Raw genomic sequence first — 22,706 nt, 5'->3', positions numbered from 1 at the left:
GAACTGGAGCTGCAGCTCGATGACCTTCGTCTGGTCAGGGAGAGTGAGGAGGTGATAGAGAGGAGTTGCAGGCAGGTGGTCACGCCGGGGCCACGGGAGGCAGACAAGTGGGTCACGGTTAGGAGGGGGAAGGGGAAAGGTCAGGTAATAGGGAGTACCCCGGTGGCTGTGCCCCTTAACAACAGGTACTCCTGTTTGAGTACTGTTGGGGGGGACAGCTTACCCAGGAGAAGCGACAGTGGCCGTGCCTCCGGCACAGAGTCCGGCCCTGTAGCTCAGAAGGGTAGGGCAAGGAAGAGGAGGGCAGTTGTGATAGGGGACTCGATAGTAAGGGGGTCAGATAGGTGATTCTGTGGACGCAGTCCAGAGACCCGGATGGTAGTTTGCCTCCCTGGTGCCAGGGTCGGGGATATTTCTGATCGCGTCCAAGATATCCTGAAGTGGGAGGGTGAGGAGCCAGAGGTCGTGGTACATATAGGTACCAATGACATAGGTAGGAAAAGGGATGAGGTCCTGAAAGGAGAATATAGGGAGCTAGGAAGGGAGTTGAGAAAAAGGACCGCAAAGGTAGTAATCTCGGGATTACTGCCTGTGCCACGCGACAGTGAGAGTAGGAATGCGATGAGGTGGAGGATAAATGCATGGCTGAGGGATTGGAGCAGGGGGCAGGGATTCAAGTTTTTGGATCATTGGGACCTCTTTTGGTGCAGGCGTGACCTGTACAAAAAGGACGGGTTGCACTTGAATCCTAGGGGGACCAATATCCTGGCAGGGAGATTAGCGGGGGCTACTGAGGTGACTTTAAACTAGAATGGTTGGGGGGTGGGAATCAAATTAAAGAGGCGAGGCGTGAGGAGGTTAGTCCACTACAGGGGGATGGGAACCAGTGCAGAGAGGCAGAGGGGTGTAAAGTGAGGGTAGAAACAAAAAGTACTATGGAGAAAAGTAAAAGTGGCAGGCCGACAAATCCAGGGCAAGCATTAAAAAGGGCCACTTTTCAGCATAATTGTATAAGGGCTAAGAGAGTTGTAAAAGAGCACCTGAAGGCTTTGTGTGTCAATGCAAGGAACATTCGTAATAAGGTGGATGAATTGAAAGTGCAGATTGTTATTAATGATTATGATATAGTTGGGATCACAGAGACATGGCTCCAGGGTGACCAGGGATGGGAACTCAACGTTCAGGGATATTCAATATTCAGGAGGGATAGACATGAAGGAAGGGGAGGTGGGGTGGCGTTGCTGGTTAAAGAAGAGATTAACGCAATAGAAAGGAAGGACATAAGCCGGGAAGATGTGGAATCAATATGGGTAGAGCTGCGTAACACCAAGGGGCAGAAGACGCTGGTGGGAGTTGTATACAGGCCACCTAACAGTAGTAGTGAGGTCGGAGATGGTATTAAACAGGAAATTAGAAATGTGTGCAATAAAGGAACAGCAGTTATAATGGGTGACTTCAATCTACATGTAGATTGGGTGAACCAAATTGGTAAAGGTGCTGAGGAAGAGGATTTCTTGGAATGTATGCGGGATGGTTTTTTGAACCAACATGTCGAGGAACCGACCAGAGAGCAGGCTATTCTGGACTGGGTTTTGAGCAATGAGGAAGGGTTAATTAGCAATCTTGTCGTGAGAGGCCCCTTGGGTAAGAGTGACCATAATATGGTGGAATTCTTCATTAAGATGGAGAGTGACATAGTTAATTCAGAAACAAAGGTTCTGAACTTAAAGAGGGGTAACTTTGAAGGTATGAGACGTGAATTAGCTAAGATAGACTGGCAAATGACACTTAAAGGATTGACGGTGGATATGCAATGGCAAGCAGTTAAAGGTTGCATGGATGAACTGCAACAAATGTTCATCCCAGTTTGGCAAAAGAATAAATCAAGGAAGGTAGTGCACCTGTGGCTGACAAGAGAAATTAGGGATAGTATCAATTCCAAAGAAGAAGCATACAAATTAACCAGAGAAAGTGGTTCACCTGAGGACTGGGAGAAATTCAGAGTTCAGCAGAGGAGGACAAAGGGCTTAATTAGGAAGGGGAAAAAGGATTATGAGAGAAAACTGGCAGGAAACATGAAAACGGACTGTAAAAGCTTTTATAGATATGTAAAAAGGAAAAGACTGGTAAAGACAAATGTAGGTCCCCTGCAGACAGAAACAGGTGAATTGATTATGGGGAGCAAGGACATGGCAGACCAATTGAATAATTACTTTGGTTCTGTCTTCACTAAGGAGGACATAAATAATCTTCCAGAAATAGTAGGGGACAGAGGGTCCAGTGAGATGGAGGAACTGAGCGAAATACATGTTAGTAGGGAAGTGGTGTTAGGTAAATTGAAGGGATTGAAGGCAGATAAATCCCCAGGGCCAGATGGTCTGCATCCCAGGGTGCTTAAGGAAGTAGCCCAAGAAATAGTGGATGTATTAGTGATAATTTTTCAAAACTTGTTAGATTCTGGACTAGTTCCTGAGGATTGGAGGGTGGCTAATGTAACTCCACTTTTTAAAAAAGGAGGGAGAGAGAAACCGGGGAATTATAGACCGGTTAGCCTAACGTCGGTGGTGGGGAAACTGCTGGAGTCAGTTATCAAGGATGTGATAACAGCACATTTGGAAAGCGGTGAAATGATCGGACAAAGTCAGCATGGATTTGTGAAAGGAAAATCATGTCTGACGAATCTCATAGAATTTTTTGAGGATGTAACTAGTAGAGTGGATAGGGGAGAACCAGTGGATGTGGTATATTTGGATTTTCAGCAGGCTTTTGACAAGGTCCCACACAGAAGATTAGTGTGCAAACTTAAAGCACACGGTATTGGGGGTAAGGTATTGGTGTGGCTGGAGAGTTGGTTAGCAGACAGGAAGCAAAGAGTGGGAATAAACGGGACCTTTTCAGAATGGCAGGCGGTGACTAGTGGGGTACCGCAAGGCTCAGTGCTGGGACCCCAGTTGTTTACAATATATATTAATGACTTGGATGAGGGAATTAAATGCAGCATCTCCAAGTTTGCGGATGACACGAATCTGGGTGGCAGTGTTAGCTGTGAGGAGGAAGCTAAGAGGATGCAGGGTGACTTGGATAGGTTGGGTGAGTGGGCAAATTCATGGCAGATGCAATTTAATGTGGATAAATGTGAAGTTATCCACTTTGGTGGCAAAAATAGGAAAACAGATTATTATCTGAATGGTAGCCGATTAGGAAAAGGGGAGGTGCAACGTGACCTGGGTGTCATTATACACCAGTCATTGAAAGTGGGCATGCAGGTACAGCAGGCGGTGAAAAAGGCGAATGGTATGCTGGCATTTATAGCGAGAGGATTTGAGTACAGGAGCAGGGAGGTACTACTGCAGTTGTACAAGGCCTTGGTGAGACCGCACCTGGAGTATTGTGTGCAGTTTTGGTCCCCTAATCTGAGGAAAGACATCCTTGCCATAGAGGGAGTACAGAGAAGGTTCACCAGATTGATTCCTGGGATGGCAGGACTTTCATATGAAGAAAGACTGGATGAACTGGGCTTGTACTCGTTGGAATTTAGAAGATTGAGGGGGGATCTGATTGAAACGTATAAGATCCTAAAGGGATTGGACAGGCTAGATGCAGGAAGATTGTTCCCGATGTTGGGGAAGTCCAGAACGAGGGGTCACAGTTTGAGGATAGAGGGGAAGCCTTTTAGGACTGAGATTAGGAAAAACTTCTTCACACAGAGAGTGGTGAATCTGTGGAATTCTCTGCCACAGGAAACAGTTGAGGCCAGTTCATTGGCTATATTTAAGAGGGAGTTAGATATGGCCCTTGTGGCTACGGGGGTCAGGGGGTATGGAGAGAAGGCTGGGGCGGTGTTCTGAGTTGGATGATCAGCCATGATCATAATAAATGGCGGTGCAGGCTCGAAGGGCCGAATGGCCTACTCCTGCACCTATTTTCTATGTTTCTATGTTTCTATGAATTCCAACAGGTTCGTCAGGCAAGATTTCCCCTTAAGGAAACCATACTGACTTTGTCCTGTGTTACCAAGTCCGTCACCTCATCCTCAGCAATTGACTCCAACATCTTCCCAACCACTGAGGTCAGGCTAACTGGTCTACAGTTTCCTTCCTGCTGCCTTCCTCCTTCCTTAAAGAGTGGAGTGACATTTGCAATTTTCCTCTGGCACCATGCCAGAGTCCAATGTTTTTTGAAAGATCAATACTAATGCCTCTACAATCTCTATTGCACCTCCAATCTTGGTGGGGGCAACTGTAACAAAAATCAATTTCCCTCGGGATCAATAAAGTATGACTATGACTATGGCTATCACTACCTCTTTCAGAACCCTAGGGTGCATTCATAAAAAAAAACAGAGGTCTATGCAGTAGGGAAATTCTAGGCAGTTTCTAGAGTAGGTTACATGGTCAGCATAAAACTGTGGGTCAAGGGGCCTATAATGTGCTGTAGATTTCATAATTCTATGTTCTATGTTTGTCTGGTCTGGGTGATGCATATACTTTCAGGTCTTTCAACTTTTTGAACACCTTCTCCCTTGTAATAGTAACTGCACTCTCTTCTCTTTCCTCACACCCTTCAACATCTGGCACACTGCTAGTGTCTTCCACTGTGAAGACCAATACAAAATACTCATTTAGTTCATCTGCCATCTCCTTCACCCCCATTACTATTTCTCCGGCCTCATTTTCTAGTGGTCCTATATCCACTCTCATCTCTTTAATTTTTTACGTACTTGAAAAAGCTTTTACTATCCACTTTGATATTGTTTGTTAGCTTGCTTTCCCATTTTATCTTTTCCCTCCTAATGAGTCTCTTAGTAGGGTTTTAAAAGGTTCCCAATCCTCTGTCTTCCCACTAATTTTTGCGCCCCCCCCCCCCTTTTGCTTTTACAGTAGATTTGACTTCCCTTGTCAGCCACAGTTGTACCATTTTGTCATTTGAGTATTTCTTTGTTTTCGGAATACATCAATCTTGCACCTTCCTCACTTTTCTGAGAAACTCACGTCATGTCTGCTCTGCTGTCACTCCTGCCAGCATCTCCTTCCAATTTACTCTGGCCAGCTCCTCTCCCATACCACTGCAATTTCCTTTACTCCACTGAAATACTGCTATGTCAGACTTTACTCTCTCCCTGTCAAATTTTAAGTTGAACTCAATCATACAGTAACACCCAATCCAGTACAGCTGATACCCTAGTAGGCTTGATCACAAACTGCTCTAAAAAGCCATCTCATAGGCATTCAACAAACTCATTCCCTTGAGATCCATTTCCAACCTGATTTTCCCAATCAACTGCATGTTGAAATCTCCAATGACTATCATAACATTACCCTTTTGACATGCCTTTTCTATTTCCTGTAGTAATCTGTGGTGCACGTCCCAGCTACTGTTGGGAGGCCTGTATACAATTGCCATCAGGTCCGTTTACCCTTGCGGTTTCTTAACTCAACCCACAAGGATAAAACACCTTCCTATCCTATGTCACATCTTTCTACTGATTTGATGCCATTGTTTATCAGCTGAGCCACACCATCCCCTCTGCCGACTTTCCTATACAACGATACAATGAGTAACCTAGGACATTCAGCTCCCACTGCAACCACCCTTCAGCCACGATTCAGTGATGGCCACAATATCATACTTGACAATCTGTAATATTGTAACAAGATCATCCATCTTATTTCTTATACTCTGTGCATTGAGATATGACATTTTGTGTGGCATTTGCACTGATACTCACCTTGCTGGCTGCAATTCTGTCCTATCATCTGCCTGCCCTTCCTGACAGTCTGACTGCACGCTATCTTTGCTTTTTTACCATCCATCCTATCCTGAGTCCTTTCACTCCAGTTCCCACCCCTCTGCCAAATTAGCTGCAGCCGGATGCACTTCATGCAGATGTAGCTCCCTGGAAGACTCTGGGTCTCCCAGGACTCCAACTTCCAGCATGAAGAACACACAACATCCATTTACTACACAAGGTATGGTAAGAGAAAACAAAAAGTGAACCTTAACAGAAGCTTACCCAGAGCCAACGCCTCTTTCGAGCCAAAGCCTAACACTCCTACTCTCACCACTTGCCTACTCCCGACAATGTCCCTTCCATACTTTTAAACATGTGTTGCTGACCCGCAAGAAACCTCGTTGCTGTGGCTTGCTCCTCTTGCTGATTGGGCCGTTGGAATGAGCCTGAATGCCCGCGAAGCTCTCCTTTTAAACAAGTGTCACCGACCCATGTGAAACCTCATTGCCGTGGCCTGCTCCTGCCGCTGATCGGGCTGTCGGAATATCGGCCATCCAATAGCCTGAGGAGTCATATCCTCCTAAAATGGCATACCACAGATGCAGTATATACCATCTACAAAGCACATTGTAGTTGCTCAGCTCAGCTGTCCCAGCAGTGTCCTGCTAGAGTCCACCATCAAGAAAGACAAAAGCAGTAGACAGATGGGAACACCTGCATGTTCATCTCTTGGAAATATTATTGCTTTCTGTCAACATCATTCATCAAAATTTGTATTGACTTGATGTCCAACCCATGAATTACCTGCACTGGAAACAGCTGTCATGATCCACACAGCAGAGGGCAAACTAAGTCACATTCTGGAGAGTTTCAAATGGGTAATTAATTTGATTGCTCCAGCTATGTCCAGAACTCATAAATGAACGTCATAATGCTGACATTTGCAGCTGAACTCAGACAGGCAAATTAAGAAATTTGGAGCTTTAAGGTCTAAGATCACAGTGCTAGCATCAAATCAACATTTTTCTTAGGGCCACTGACCTCAGGATCCACACCTTGAGTGGATGATTGTTTCACATGTGGGGATTAACCCAACATTAGAGTACCTAACCCTCAAATATGTAAACCCAGATCAGGCACCACCTATGATCGATACCAGCACCCAAATGAGAAAAGCTATTTAACCAAAGTATATCCCTTATGTTGTTATAATAATTATCATCGAAAAAGCTATTGGCATTTCCTGTTTACGGCACAATTTAACAAATACTTTGGTTACGAGGACTTTCCATGTTGTGGACAGTTAGTCAGATGCTTTCATTGCAAAATTACAGAATAAGTCTTGCAATAACAAATGTACTGACTTCAGAAAATATATTTGGCACCTGTTCCATGATGTCATTAACTTTGTCACGTTCGCAGTCAAGAATCACTTGTCTTTCCTTTTTATTTTCCAGGTCCTGAAAAAGTGAGCGGTAGGCTTCATCTTTCCTGTCATCTTTAATATTTCCGACATTGATTGCTGTGACTTGCCACTTGTTTTCAGCAGCAGCATCCAGGACGGCCTGTAACACCGACAACCCTTGGGGAAAGGGGTGACAAAATACAGCCAACATGTTAAATTCATGGTCTTGAGATCAGTCGATAACAACCAAGCAATTCCACAGCAAGTCACATAATATAGGCAACACACATCAAAGTTGCTGGTGAACACAGCAGGCCAGGCAGCATCTCTAGGAAGAGGTACAGTCGACGTTTCAGGCCGAGACCCTTCGTCAGGACTAACTGAAGGAAGAGTTAGTAAGAGATTTGAAAGTGGGAGAGGGAGGGGGAGATCCAAAATGATAGGAGAAGACAGGAGGAGGAGGGATGGAGCCAAGAGCTGGACAGGTGATTGGCAAAAGGGATATGAGAGGATCATGGGACAGGAGGTCCGGGAAGAAAGACAAGGCGGGGGGGAAACCACAGGATGGGCAAGGGGTATAGTCAGAGGGACAGAGGGAGAAAAAGGAGAGTGAGAGAAAGAATGTGTGTATAAAAAATAAATAACAGATGGGGTACAAGGGGGAGGTGGGGCATTAGCGGAAGTTAGAGAAGTCGATGTTCATGCCATCAGGTTGGAGGCTACCCAGACGGAATATAAGGTGTTGTTCCTCCAACCTGAGTGTGGCTTCATCTTTACAGTAGAGGAGGCCGTGGATAGACATGTCAGAATGGGAATGGGATTTGGAATTAAAATGTGTGGACACTGGGAGATCCTGCTTTCTCTGGCGGACAGAGCGTAGGTGTTCAGCAAAGCGGTCTCCCAGTCTGCGTCGGGTCTCGCCAATATATAGAAGGCCACATCGGGAGCACCGGACGCAGTATATCACCCCAGCCAACTCACAGGTGAAGTGTCGCCTCACATGGAAGGACTGTTTGGGGCCCTGAATGGTGGTAAGGGAGGAAGTGTAAGGGCATGTGTAGCACTTGTTCCACTTACAAGGATAAGTGCCAGGAGGGAGATCAGTGGGGAGGGATGGGGGGGACGAATGGACAAGGGAGTCGCGTAGGGAGCGATCCCTGTGGAAAACAGAGAGAGGCGGAGAGGGAAAGATGTGCTTAGTGGTGGGATCCCGTTGGAGGTGGCGGAAGTTACGGAGAATAATATGTTGGACCCGGAGGCTGGTGGGGTGGTAGGTGAGGACCAGGGGAACCCTATTCCTAGTGGGGTGGCGGGAGGATGAAGTGAGAGCAGGTGTACGTGAAATGGGGGAGATGCGTTTGAGAGCAGAGTTGATAGTGGAGGAAGGGAAGCCCCTTTCTTTAAAAAAGGAGGACATCTCCCTCGTCCTAGAATGAAAAGCCTCATCCTGAGAGCAGATGCGGCGGAGACGGAGGAATTGCGAGAAGGGGATGGCGTTTTTGCAAGAGACAGGGTGAGAAGAGGAATAGTCCAGATAGCTGTGAGAGTCAGTAGGCTTATAGTAGACATCAGTGGATAAGCTGTCTCCAGAGACAGAGACAGAAAGATCTAGAAAGGGGAATGAGGTGTCGGAAATGGACCAGGTAAACTTGAGGGCAGGGTGAAAGTTGGAGGCAAAGTTAATAAAGTCAACGAGCTCAGCATGCGTGCAGGAAGCAGCGCCAATGCAGTCGTCGATGTAGCGAAGGAAAAGTGGGGGACAGATACCAGAATAGGCACGGAACATAGATTGTTCCACAAAGCCAACAAAAAGGCAGGCGTAGCTAGGACCCATACGGGTGCCCATAGCTATACCTTTAGTTTGGAGGAAGTGGGAGGAGCCAAAGGAGAAATTATTAAGAGTAAGGACTAATTCCGCTAGACGGAGCAGAGTGGTGGTAGAGGGGAACTGATTAGGTCTGGAATCCAAAAAGAAGCGGAGAGCTTTGAGACCTTCCTGATGAGGGATGGAAGTATATAGGGACTGGACATCCATGGTGAAAATAAAGCGGTGGGGGCCAGGGAACTTAAAATCATCGAAAAGCTTAAGAGCGTGAGAAGTGTCACGGACATAGGTCGGAAGGGATTGAACGAGGGTGGATAAAACCGTGTCGAGGTATGCAGAAATGAGTTTGGTGGGGCAGGAGCAAGCTGAGACAATAGGTCGGCCAGGACAGGCAGGTTTGTGGATCTTGGGTAGGAGGTAGAAACGGGAAGTGCAGGGTGTGGGAACTATACTGTTGGTAGCAGTGGATGGGAGATCCCCCGAGCGGATAAAGTCGGTGATGGTGTGGGAGACAATGGCCTGGTGCTCCTTATTGGGGTCACGATCGAGGGGTAAATAAGAGGAGGTATCCGCGAGTTGTCGCTGTGCCTCGGCAAGGTAGAGGTCAGTGCGCCAGACTACAACAGCACCCCACTTATCGGCGGGTTTAATAATAAGGTTAGGATTAGTGCGGAGGGAGTGGAGAGCAGAGCGTTCTGAAGGAGTGAGGTTGGAATGGGGACAAGGTGCGGTGAAGTCGAGACGGTTGATGTTCCGTCGGCAGTTAGCGATAAAGAGATCCAGTCACACAATATGCTCATTTTCAAATAATCTCTGAATAAAATTACTGATAACATATATTCTCTTGGGTTGGTCTGCCAGAATTATTGTCGAGTCTATTTTAATGCCATCAAACTTGTGTATATCATTTTCCAGTTTCATAATTTTCTTCTAGAACTAGGATAATTTTTTAAATTATCCTTTAAATACTGTAAAGATGCTTGGCCCCAGTTGGTGCCAGTTATTGATATTTGCCACTCTTTCGTTGGGATGGCAGCATAGCAGTTAGCACGATGCTATTATAGCTCAGGGCAGAGTTTGGAAATCAGAGTTCAATCCTGGCATCCTCTGTAAGGGTTTCTACGTCCTCCCGGTGGAATGCATGGATTCCCTCTCACAGTCCGAAGGCGTACTAATTGGTAAGTTAATTAGTCATTGTCAATTGTCCTGTGATTAGGCTAGGCTTAACTTGGTGGGTTGCTGGCAGTGAAGCTCAAAGAGTAGAAGGGCCTATTCCGAGCTGTATCTTTAAATAAATGAACCTATAAGGCAGATTTTTGTGGTACAGGAGGTGAGTGAGGCAGAAAACAAAAAACAGTCTCGATATGGCTGGGGGCAAAGGCAGTCAAAAAGTGCCAGGTTATTTCTACCATGCTTTTGATGGGGAAAGGGATTTTTCAGAAAACTGCTCTGATTTCCTATTTATCACTCCATCTAATCTTCAGTAAGAGAAAGCTGATGGTAGCTCCTTGGCTGCTGGCAGGTAATCTCCTTTCTGATCACATCTGCTGAAGGCTTCTTCCCCTCTCTCTCTCTCTAACCCTGACAATCCTTTAAAGTTCAGTATTAAATTCTGAAAATAAATGTTTTCCTTTCAAGTTCTTCCTCTCTTTCAGCAGATGTGGAACTTTCCAGGTTGGCATCAGCAAGATCCCTATATGCCAGAAAAAGCTCCAACTCTAGACCATGGCCTCTGACTACGGGAGAGTCGCAATGCCAAGTGGGGTCTAGTCTGTGACATGAAGATCATGAACAACGTGATGGCTTGCTTTATATGATGTCTCAGTAAAATGCAATAGCTGTTACCACCTCTCCCACAGAGCTGATTTACTAAACTTCTTAGGCAGCAGGAAATTTACAGAATTCTAAGGATTTATTCCTATTGAAGTCAATTCCCTTTTCAGAACTTATGTAGTATTTACAAGGCTAGTGTACGTTGCCCATCCCCTAATGAGATGGTAGCAAGTGGTTCTTTTTGAACCACTGTAGCCCCTCTGATAAAGGGCTTCTCCATGATGTTGTTGAGTGTAGAGATTCAGAACTGAAAAGCAGGGTCATCTTTCTGCCAGGATGGTATGCGACACGGGAGGAGAATATTCAATTTTACTTTACTTTACTTTAGTGTCACCAAACAGTTGATACTAGAGTGTACAATCATCACAGCGATATTTAGTTCTGCGCTTTGCTCTCCCTGGATTACAAATCGATAGTAAGTATTAAAAACTTAAATTATAAATCATAAATAGAAAATAGAAAAGTGAAAGTAAGGTAGTGCAAAAAAAAAAAAGAGGCAGGTCCGGATATTTGGAGGGTACGGCCCAGATGACGGTGTACATGTGAGTTTACTGCCTGTGTACTTTTTGGTGTTAGGGGCTGGCAGGTTCAGGATGCTGTTGTAGCCTAGGCAAAATACCTGCAGTCCATGTTGCAGATGTTGTAGATGGTTATTCTGCTCTGCACTGAACTGAGGCTGGGGTCTGCTCTGGCTTCATGTCTTTCACAAAACTCTTATTTCTGAAGCTATTTGCTTAGTTTTGACGTTTGCACAATTCTTTTTTCTTTCTGCGGGTGTTTGACAGTTTTTTTTAAAATAAGTTCTTTTGGGTCTCTTTGGTTTGTGGCTACCTGTTAGGAGTGAATCTCAAGGTGGTATAATGTACACACACTTTGATAGTAAATGCACTTTGATCTTTGAGATGATACCTCCCGCAGTCACTGTGCCGTCGATGAGGAAATGAATACCGAGACTGGTGAAGGAGGTGGCAATCCAATGGGTTGCTCTGCCCTGAGTGATATTCAGTTTCCTGAATGTTGTTGGTGCTGTACTCTCCCATCATACTTTTCTTGTCCCTCGGAGAGACTGGAGGTCATCATGCAGGAAAGTAAAGTTCATCCAGACTTGCATTTACTCTTGTAACTACAGTATTTGTGGCTCATCTAGATAAGCTGCTGATTACTGTTACTTCCATATGTGGTGCTCATTGACAAAAATGTTATTGAATAGTAAAGGTGAGTAATTAGACACTTTCTCTTGTTGGAGCTATCCCGCTTGGTGGCGCAATGATATCAGCACCGGACTCTGGAGCGAAGGTTCCCGAGTTCGAATCCAGGTCAGGTTGAGCATCGAGCTAGCAACTTGGTCTCGTTAAAACAAGAAGCTTGCTACAGAAACACCGTCATGACGGTGCCTCGATAACTCCAATGCCGAGTTAAGGACTATTCTTCTTCTTCCTCTTGTTGGAGCTGGGCACTGTTTGGAAATTCTGTGTTATGAAGATCTCTTGCCACGTCAATCAATACCTGTACACACCTAGGGTTTATCCACGCAGGGGTGGGCTGTCCATTGGCTGAGTAGTTGTGAATGGAATGGAACACTGTGCAAGTAAACAGTAAACATTTTGCTTCCTGTTCTAATAATGGAAGGAAGGCCAGTAAGAGAAGGTTGCTATGCTTATAACTTAAGAAACTGTTGCATTGGAACTAGGATGGTTGATCTCTAATAACAAAAACCATTTTCTATTCTTGAGCCTTGAAGTGTTTTCCTCATCATGCCCACCGATTTCAGTTTTGCCAATTAAAATTAGTCAAATGCTGCATTGATGTCAAGGTAAGTCACACTCGCCTCACCTGAGTTCATTGGCCTATGTTTGAACCAATATTGTATGAAATTTAATTAACTTGGTGAAATCCAAACTGGGGATTGGCAAGCAGTTTGTTGGAGAGAAAGTGCCACAATCGATGACACTTTCCATCACGCTGTTAATGATGATTGTGTACTCATTCGCATTTGCTGGACTGAATTAGTCACTTTTTCTGTTCAGGGCATACTGGGCAATTTTCAACATTGTCAAATCAATATCAGTATTGCTGTAGCTGAGCTACAATGGTTTGACTTCAAGTACAGCTAGTTCTGGAGCACAGATCGTCAGTTCGATCATCTGTGCTGTAACCATTGCTCTTAGCTATTCCTTAATATGATATAGAGTAGATTGAATTGACTGGAAACTGACATTTGTAATGATGGGGATTTCAGGAGATGAACCACTTGGCTCTTCTGACTAAACATGGCTCTGAATGCTTTAGTCTTATCTTCAGCATTAGTGTCCTGGTTTTGAGGAAAGAACATTCCTAGAACCAATCCTTCCATTAGCTGTTGAATGACATATCACCATATAGGAGGCCAGTAGGTTGTAACCATGAGGAGGTTTCCTTGGGCATTTTGACCTGATGCCAAGAGACCTCATTAGTTTTGCAATCATCACTGAAGACTGCAGGGCCATCCTCTGTATTCCACTCTGGTGGGTCTGTCCATGTAGCGGGAAGGAACAATACCAGAAATTATGATGATTATGGCACTTTGTCATTAAGGACTAATTCCTTGAATAAAACAATACTGTGTTTGACTAGTAATAGCAACAGGTCTATGATTTAGACATTGGTTCTCAGTTATCTCTGGAGAAAACCTTGCAAGGTCATTTGGACGGGGGGAGAATTTGCTACATAGGCAATGCCATGAGATCCATCCAGTTTTGTCCCTTTTCCTGATTTAGTATAGCAGAAATGGCAAAATAGGTCATTTCAAACTCAACTATATTGTTGCAGCTCTAGAGTCACAAAGATAAACTGGGGAAGTATGGTAGATTTCCTTTTTGTTGGACCACAGTGAATAGAAAAATTTCTACTATAGTCCAATCATTTATTGCGACTCATTTTTAATAGAAAGGATTAGGCAAATTTGATAGTTCCTGTAAAATTAAATCATTTTGTCTTTTACATCATGGCACTTCAAAAAGACTAATGGACCAGTTCCAAGCATGCCGTTTGTCAGTCTAGCTCAAACCCCACGGCATACTTCTCCCTTGAGAAATGTGCCAGGCGCAGAATTGAAAAATAAAAGATATTTTGAGCATCCTTTACATATAATTATGCTGAAGTGTCAGCTTTGGGATCTTTATCCCAAATTCAGTAGGAAATGGTAATGAAACCAATTTTTTTGATTCAGCTATTGATGCATGTTTTTACATTGGGATACTGAGATACATCCTTGGATGCACTGGGACATAGAATCAATTATGTAACTAAGGTCATCAGGTATTTCAGGTCTTTCAATGTCAGACACTCTTGCCTAAGCAACCCAGCCAGGGTTGGTCAGGCACTGGCCTGTGTCCTCTTGATCCAGAGTCATCTGGAGGCTCGCTCAGCAGCCTCTGTGATGGTCCTGATGGCTCTTTTCTTTGCAGCCCCCTTAATGCCAAGGAGAGAGTAGGTTCTGCACAGCAGGCAGCCAGCAAAACCACTACGCCCCACCTCCATGGGCTCACATCGTGCCCTCCATCCCTGTCTCTGGTGCTGCTCTATCAGCTCCTGGGATTTGGCATGTTACACATGAAAGAAACTGCTGAATTTCACACAAGTTGGTCCAATTCATGTGTAACCTTAGTGACTACCCTTCTTGACAAGTAATTAAACTCATTCAACCAGCTGGAACCATTTCATAGCTGATGCAATACAATACAATATTGATAAGCAAAATTGTGTGAGAAAGTATTTATACCTGTCCCACTAATAGTTCAATTTACATACACAGTAGAATTTTCACTTTTTGGGTTCACATTTGTGTATGCAGTTGAAATTGTTTACTTGGAATGTACAACCTACCCAGACTCATTCTAGACACGATCTTTCCTGAAAACACTGAAGCAATAGATGTTAATTGGAACTCAAACCGGTTCAGAGTTCAAACCTATCTGAAGGGAAATTCTAGTTGTATGGCAGGGAATTAGAGGTGGTCATTTCACTCTGATGGACAGCTGTCTTACTGCTCAAATATGAATAGTTTTTGACAGATTGCACACTTTGTAAAGGACTGGGTTAGGGAATCACAGTGAGGTCATCTTTATTGGTCCACCTCATTCCCATTTCTCCAGACCTCAAAGGATGAGGAATCAAAAGACTGTATAAAGCAAGGAACAGCAACCTAACCATCAAGCCTATTCAAAACAAAACAGACAGTAGTCATTCTCTTCTACATCTTCTTTGCTTCAGAAGATTTAAATTCTTTTGTTTGGGATGATCTTTAGATGAAATACAATGTTGGAAAACTTCTTCTACCAAAGTCGTGCACTGAGATGCAGAGGGACTTGAGAGTCCTTGTGCAGAATACTCTAAAGGTTAACTTGCAGGTAGAGTTGGTGGTAAGGAAGGCAAATGCAATGTTAGCATTCATTTCAAGAGGTCTAGAATATAAGAGCATGGAAGTGACACTGAAACTTTATAAGGCACTGGTGAGGCCTCACCTTGAGTATTGTGAACAGTTTTGGGCTCTTTATCTAAGAAAAGGTGTGCTGGGATTGGAGAGGATTCAGAATAGATTCCTGGCATGAAAGGGTGATCACTTGAGGAATGTTTGATGTCTCGGAGTCTGTACTCGCTGGAATTCAGAAGGATGGGGGGGGGGGGGGAGGGATCTCATTGAAATCTTTCAAATGTTGAAAGGCCTAGACAGAGTAGATGTGGAAAGGATGTTTCCCATGGTCAGGGAGTCTAGGGAAAAAGGGTACAGCCTCAGGAGACGGGGTGTCCAGTTGCGGAGAAATGTCTTTAGCCAGAGGGTGGTGAACTTGTGGAATTTGTTACCACAGGCAGCTATGGAGGCCAGGTCATTGGATGTACTTAAGGCAGAGATTGACAGGTTCTTCATTGGTCACGGCATCAAATGTTATAGGAGAAGGCCAGGGAGTGGGGCTGAGGAGGAGGGAAAAAGAATCAGCCATGACTGAATGGGAGAGCAGACTCGATGGGCCAAATGCCCTAATTCTGCTCCTATGGTCTTAAAGACAATTGAATGAAATATTGGAATATCTGTCTAATTCTAAAATCCACATTGTTCATTTCAGGGTCAGTGTATCTCACTGGGGTTATAAATGCTCTGCTGTTTTTAACACATCAGAACCCTACATGCATAAACATTGCATCATCAGGAGGGCAAAACAAAGAAGGCTACAATAGTGAATATATATATTAAAAAAAACATGTACCTCGGTCACTATCATACAGATAAGCAAACTTATCCCATTGGTAATATTCAATCAAACTGAGAAGAGCACCCTTGAGATCCGGTCTCATCTGTATGACAAACTGGTGTAACCCATCAGCAGGAAAGCTCGGAGTGATAAAAGAAACGTGCAGGGTTCCACAGAACGATGTAAGCGTATTCACAGATTTCTTGTCGTAAAATCCAAAAATGGCATAAACTCCCCTTGAAAACTGGGAACAGACTGCAAAAGAGAAAAAGAAAGCAGAATGTATACAATGTGCACACTCAATAATCAATACAATAGCTTTGATCCTGATAAATAAGTATAATTTAATTTGTTTTAAACTGGTTATAATTACTTCATTCATGATCCATAGACTAGCATCAAAATATGCAAAATGCTGCTTTCTTGGTTTTGCATCATTATTCACACACGATTTATCTCTGAAACATTATTTTGTCTTCTTACGGTTCATCAATTGATCTTATTATCAGGTAAGGACTACCATCTCAAATTTCTCAGAATGAACATTAGTGAATGTAATCATAAGAATTTACATCATATCTCTCCAAGAGTTTTAATGCATGATCCATCTTTCCCTTTTTCCCTCAACTTTTATCTCAAAATCCTTTCCAATCAGTAGATCATTCTCTGCAAATCTGCAACCTTCCAATTTTGTATATGATTTCAGTGATGACAATTAGATTACTAGATTATGAGGACACTCAGTCCTCGTTTATTGTCATTTAGAAATGCATGCATTAAGAAATAATACAATGTTCTTCCAGAGTGATATCACAAAAAAAAAGGACAAACCAAAGACTAACACTGAAAAGACCACATAATTATAACATATAGTTACAGCAGTGCAAAGCAATACCATAATTTGATAAAGAGCAGACCATGGGCACTGCAAAAAAAAAAATTTTTAAGTTCCCATCGACTCCTGATAGTCCCGATAGCAGGCGGCAAAAGGGAGAAACTCTCCCTGCCATAAACCTCCAGGCGCCGACAACTGCCGATGCATTGGAAGCACCTGACCGCAGCCGACTCTGAGTCCGTCCGAAAACTTCAAGCTTCCATCCAGCCCTCCGACACCGAGCACTGAGCACCATCCTCTGCCGAGGGCTTCGACCCTGCCCCGGCCGCCGAGCAGCAAGCAAAGCTGAGGACTCGGGGCCTTCCCCTCTGGAGATTCTGGATCACACAGTTGCGGTGGCAGCGGAGAAGGCATTTCAGAAGTTTCACAGATGTTCCTCCGTGCTCTCACGTTTGTCTCCATCAAAACAGGATTGTGCACGGCCCCCTACTTGACGGATAACAGAAATCACCACCGGAGCACAGCATTCACAATGCTGTTTTCTCCTACAGTATTGATTGATTGATTGAGATACAGAGTGGAACGCACCCTTCTGGCCCTTCAAGCTGTGCCATCCAGCAATCCCCAGATTTAACCTTAGGCTAATTTACCTCCCAACTGGTACGTCACTGGACAGTGGGAGGAAACCACAGCATCCAGAGGAAACCCAGGTGGTCACAGGAAGAACGTACAAACTCCTTACACACAGTGGCAGGAAATGAACTCAGGTTGCTGGTGCTGTAAAGTGTTGTGCTAACCACTACACGACTGTGCCGCCCAAATAAAAGCAATAGAGATAGAACACCCCTGTGCACATTGGCAAGCTCAATACAAAGGTTTCCTTCTTCCTTTAACTTCCCAACCTACTTCCAGCTTGAGATTTTTCCTGGCCTGGTGACACTGTTCCATCTTCTGAATTCCAGTGAATTCAGAAGATGGCTCAGGCCAGTTCATCTAATGTACTTTCCCGTCCATTCAGTGGATGTGCTACTAACCCCTTTGATGCCTCGAGACAGCACGGTATCTCACATGCCTCGTGGGAACTTGCCATATCGGAATCAGTAAACATGGACAACACTTGTACGCTATCGGATTAAAAACGCTACAAAATTAGCATAACTTGGTTTATTTCATTTGCACATTCTATGCCACAAATTTTTATCCAAGCTGCAGACACCATTTTAGAGCATAAAACATTTGTCGTATCCAAGAAATGGAAGCTAATGATCCAAATTATTCACTGATTGACATGAAACTATTGTTAACACACAGGAGAGAGGATCGAACACACAGTGAGTAATAGCGAAGGGTATATTTTTCAGTTTAAGATACCAGCGTAGAGCTTTGTCCACAGACCAGGAAATCAGCCTGATAATGGTATCTACAAATTTCTTAGAGTTTTATTTTTAAATAGAGAATATGATAAATTGTGCAGGCATTTCCTGATACACAACCTCAAAGTAAAAGGCCCTTGAGTGTACAAATTAAAAATTTGTCCTTATGATTCTACATTACTCTTATTTTTTATTCACACATATTTTCCAAGTTGTATATATTTTACTAGAAAATGAAAAGCATACTACCACAGAAGGAAATCTATACCCAGCAGGTCAAGCAGCATTTGCAAAGAGAAAAATGAGTTAGCCCTTTTGATATCCCCTTATTAGGAAGATTCATGGACCTGAAAATGTTAACTCTTTTTGCATAGGTATTGCCTGACATGACAGCGGCTACACTTCATTAGGAGTTTTGATATGTCAAAGACACTAGCAAGTTTCCATAGATCTACCATGGAGAGCACTCTAATTGGCTGCATCACCATCTGATATGGGGTAGGAGGGGTGGTGCTGTACAGGATCGAAATAAGCTGTAGAGAGTTGTGAACTTAGTCAACTCTATCATGTGCACTAGCTTCCGTAATATCCAGGATATCTTCAAGGAGCAATGCTGCAAAAGGTGGTGTCCAGCTTTAAGGCTCCCAATCACCCAGAACATGCCCCCTTCTCATTGCTACCATCAGGAAGGAGGTACAGAAGTCTGAAGGCACACACTCAACAATTCAGGAACAGCTTCTTCCCCACTGAATGTACAATATATATATAGACGCACACACACACGTATACATACACACACTATAATTCATCTTTTTCTTTGCTATTCTGTATGGCAATGTAGTGCTGCTGCAGAGACAATTTTCACAACATTTGCCAGTGATCACTTTGACTTATAACTCAACAGAACTTCTGCAGAATTCATGTTTGAATTGTTTGACGTAAAATACCTATAAAGAAACAGCACTCCAAAGAGGAAATGCTCAAGAAGAAAGACAGTGGATCATTTTGCATGACACAGCAAACACCAACTTGAGTACTAGCACTGTTAGAATCGAAGCAGCTGTTATTTCATATACAGAGACATCCTGCAAGCGCCAACTGCATTTAAGAGAAAGGGAGAAGGGAAGCTGATATGATACAGTCACCAGCCACTCCTTTCAGGGCAGAGCTGCTTATAGTCAGCAATGACTTCCATGAAGTCTGCAGTTACTCGTACTGAAAGGGAACAACTTTCTGCCAGCCTGGCTCCAGCCATATACTGGGAGGAATGCCTAGAAATAGTAGGGCCATTAAACCCAGTTGGAAACTAAGATGGAACATAAGGGTAAATAGGTTATATCATTCTATAATTAGTTAATTTCCTTTGAGTTCAATGTTTGGGGATTTATTTTAATTAAAATTTTCATAAACACATTACAGCTTAATCACTTCAATATATTACGCAGATAGATGAAAAAGAAAGATGGCTGATAAATGGAGCATGGCATGGCACCATAGACCTTGGGTCAAATTATCTCTCATTCAATCTGCATTTCAGACTAGTCACATTGTGGAAAGGCTCAATGCCCACAAATTCCAGAAAGTTTTTCACATTTACCTCCAACAATAAGGACAAACTGGTGCAGGGGTAAGATGAGTTAGTTTCTTCAATACATGAGTCTTTAAAGTGATCAGAACAAAGACATTTATCAGGAGCTTGCAGAGTCAATGGCATCAATGTTGCACAACTGAAGAATTATTGCCTGCCTAACCCTTCAGTATAGATTTCACGAGGTGCCAGGCTCCCAGTACTCAACTGGCTCAGTTTGCAACTAAGTTCACAGCATGGCTTTGAGAAGTACTGTGACCCCAGCCCATCGACTGTGAAGGGTGTCAATGTGATTGAATGTTTGCAAATATCTGTCAGCGCAGTCTAAATATATAAAAGCATAGTTACAATTTCAAGTTGAGTTTATTGCTATGTGCACAAGTAGAGTGATGTAATCATGTGGATGTTCTCAGCAGTGCGGAGGCCTGTGCCGGTGATGGACTATGCACCAGGCTGTATTCACTACTCTCTGCGGTGTAACCGTCCCTACTGAAGCTAATGCCCCTCCTTTGGAATGGAGCTTGGACTGATTTCTTCACGCTTGAAAGGAGAAATCTATGAAAGTCCAAGCTGGCCACAAAATGCTTCGAGAAGCTGAACCGAAGCAATTAGCAGCAGGTGGCTGCAGTGTGGAAGTTGCTACCACTAGTGCTGGAAACTGGGGACTTTCCAGAGGATACCCAGGTAAACTTGGCATCAACTCTGGTGCGGGGCAGCTGATCTCCCCCAGTATCTGAGTCATTTGATTTTCTTCCTGTTATTCCTGTAATTTAGGACCAGATGTCTTAATATTCTGAAGCGAGAGCTCAACAATGGTAGCTCACACAGTAATACACATTTCAAGTATGGTTATTACCTCCTTGCCCTGCCCAGTGGCATCATGGCCACAGGTGGTGAAAAATTAATTTAATACATCTCCTCAAGAATCCTTAATGAAACCCATCAATTAAATTTATTGATTCCTCCCAGTTATGCATGAACACAATAGCCATTGATAACGCCTTCCATTAAATTAGAACCATTGTGCCTGTTTGGTTGCATTAACTAGAGAATTATTGTCACTGTTTCAGAGCCACTGGAACAGTTCATCCCTTTTGGCTTCGTACGTGGAAAATCATGTCTCACAAATTTTATTAAGACTTTGAAGAGGTGACAAGAAGATTGATGAGGCTATCGTGGTAGATGTTATTTACATGGACTTTCACAAGGCCTTTACAAGGCTCGGCACTGCAGTCTAGCCCAGAAGGTTAGGACACATGGAATTTAGGATGAGTTAGCCAATTGGATTGAAAACTGGCTTGCTGGGAGAAGGCAGAGAGTGGTAGTGGATGGTCCTTTTTCATATTAGAGGCCTGTGGCTACTGATGTGCCACAGGGTTTGATGCTGTCTCGACTGTTATCTGTCAATTATGTTAATGGTTTAGATTCGAATGGAGGTAGGATGATGAGCAAAATTAGATGCATAGTGTGGGCTGTGAAGCTAATTGTCTATGGTTACAACAAGGTATTGATCTATTGGGAAAATCAGCAAAAGAGTGGCAGATGGAGCTTAACTTGTAGAAATGCAAAGTGATGCATTTTGGGATATTAAAGCAGGCTGGGAGGTGTACCGTAAGTAGGAGGGCTTCAAGAAGTGTTGGTGAACAGAGACACCTTGGGTACAAATACGTAGTTCCTTGACAGATACACAGGGTGGTGAAGGCATTTAGCAGGCTTGTCTTCGTCAGTCATGGCTTTCAGTACAAGAACTGTTATGCCATATTACAGTTTTATAAAACATCAGTTAGATTACACTTGGAATACACCTGCACTTTGCACCACAAGCGAGAGAAAAGATTCACAGGAATATTGCCAAGACTGGAAGGCTTGAGTTGTCAGGAAAGATTAAACGATGTGGGACTGTTTTTCCCAGAGCGAAGGACAATAGACAATAGATAATAGACAATAGGTGCAGAAGTAGACCATTTGGCCCTTCGAGCCTGCACCGCCATTCTGAGATCATGGCTGATCATCTACTATCAATATCCGGTTCCTGCCTTGTCCCCATAACCCTTGATTCCCTTATCGATAAGATACCTATCTAGCTCCTTCTTGAAAGCATCCAGAGAATTGGCCTCCACTGCTTTCTGAGGCAGCGCGTTCCACACCTCCACAACTCTCTGGGAGAAGTAGTTCCTCCTCAACTCTGTCCTAAATTACCTACCCCTTATTCTTAAACCATGCCCTCTGGTACTGGACTCTTCCCAGCATCTGGAACATATTTCCCACCTCTATCTTGTCCAATCCCTTAATAATCTTATATGTCTCAATCAGATGCCCCCCTCAATCTCCTTAATTCCAGCATGTACAAGCCCAGTCTCTCTAACCTCTCTGCGTAAGACAGTCCGGACATCCCAGAAGAAGTCTGGGAGTGACACTACAGAGGTCGATAAAATTATGAGGTGCATAGAAAGGATAGATGGTCACAGTCTTTATTCCTAGAGAATAGGCTTACCGGGAGAGAGGAAACATTTAAAGGGATTTTGAAGAGTAAGATGGTGGTGAGTATATAGAATGAGCTGCAAGAGGAGGTGGTAGAAGTACAATTACAACCTTTAAATGAAATGAAATATCTTTATTGTCATTGCATAGTACAATTTGTCATGCACCAATACAGCAAAAAATAGTTTGCAACTCTCGTACTTAATGCTACAAAACAATAAATAAAGTAAATAAACAATAAATAAAATCGAGTAACCAGCCAGTACAAGCAATGTCCAGCAGTACAAAAGCACAACTCAGATGCATGACAGCCCTAAAACCAGTATTAAAGTAGCAATGTAACAAATTCATGGATGATGCTTAATCAATTGGTTCAGAGCAATTATAGCTCTGGGGAAAAAGCTATT

The 22,706-nt window shown here is 43.6% G+C and overlaps 1 protein-coding gene across 9 annotated transcripts in view; it reads right to left on the bottom strand.

The window, feature by feature from the left end:
- Positions 1-22,706, bottom strand: part of gria2b (glutamate receptor, ionotropic, AMPA 2b) — a 140,992-nt gene that overhangs the window by 58,385 nt on the left and 59,901 nt on the right. For 8 of the 9 annotated variants that reach the window (XM_072255987.1, XM_072255988.1, XM_072255980.1 and 5 more), the window contains exons 3-4: positions 16,038-16,277; positions 7,117-7,313 (exon numbers count right to left, since the gene is read on the bottom strand). In XM_072255987.1, the coding sequence (XP_072112088.1) occupies positions 7,117-7,313; positions 16,038-16,277 (437 nt within the window). The remainder of the gene's footprint in view (positions 1-7,116; positions 7,314-16,037; positions 16,278-22,706) is intronic. The other variant, XM_072255984.1, reaches the window with a different exon arrangement.

Source organism: Mobula birostris, chromosome 4 (genome assembly GCF_030028105.1).
Source record: "Mobula birostris isolate sMobBir1 chromosome 4, sMobBir1.hap1, whole genome shotgun sequence".
Lineage (NCBI taxonomy): Eukaryota > Metazoa > Chordata > Chondrichthyes > Myliobatiformes > Myliobatidae > Mobula > Mobula birostris.
Note: the sequence above shows the minus strand (reverse complement) of the source record. Positions and strands in the feature narration are given on the sequence as shown.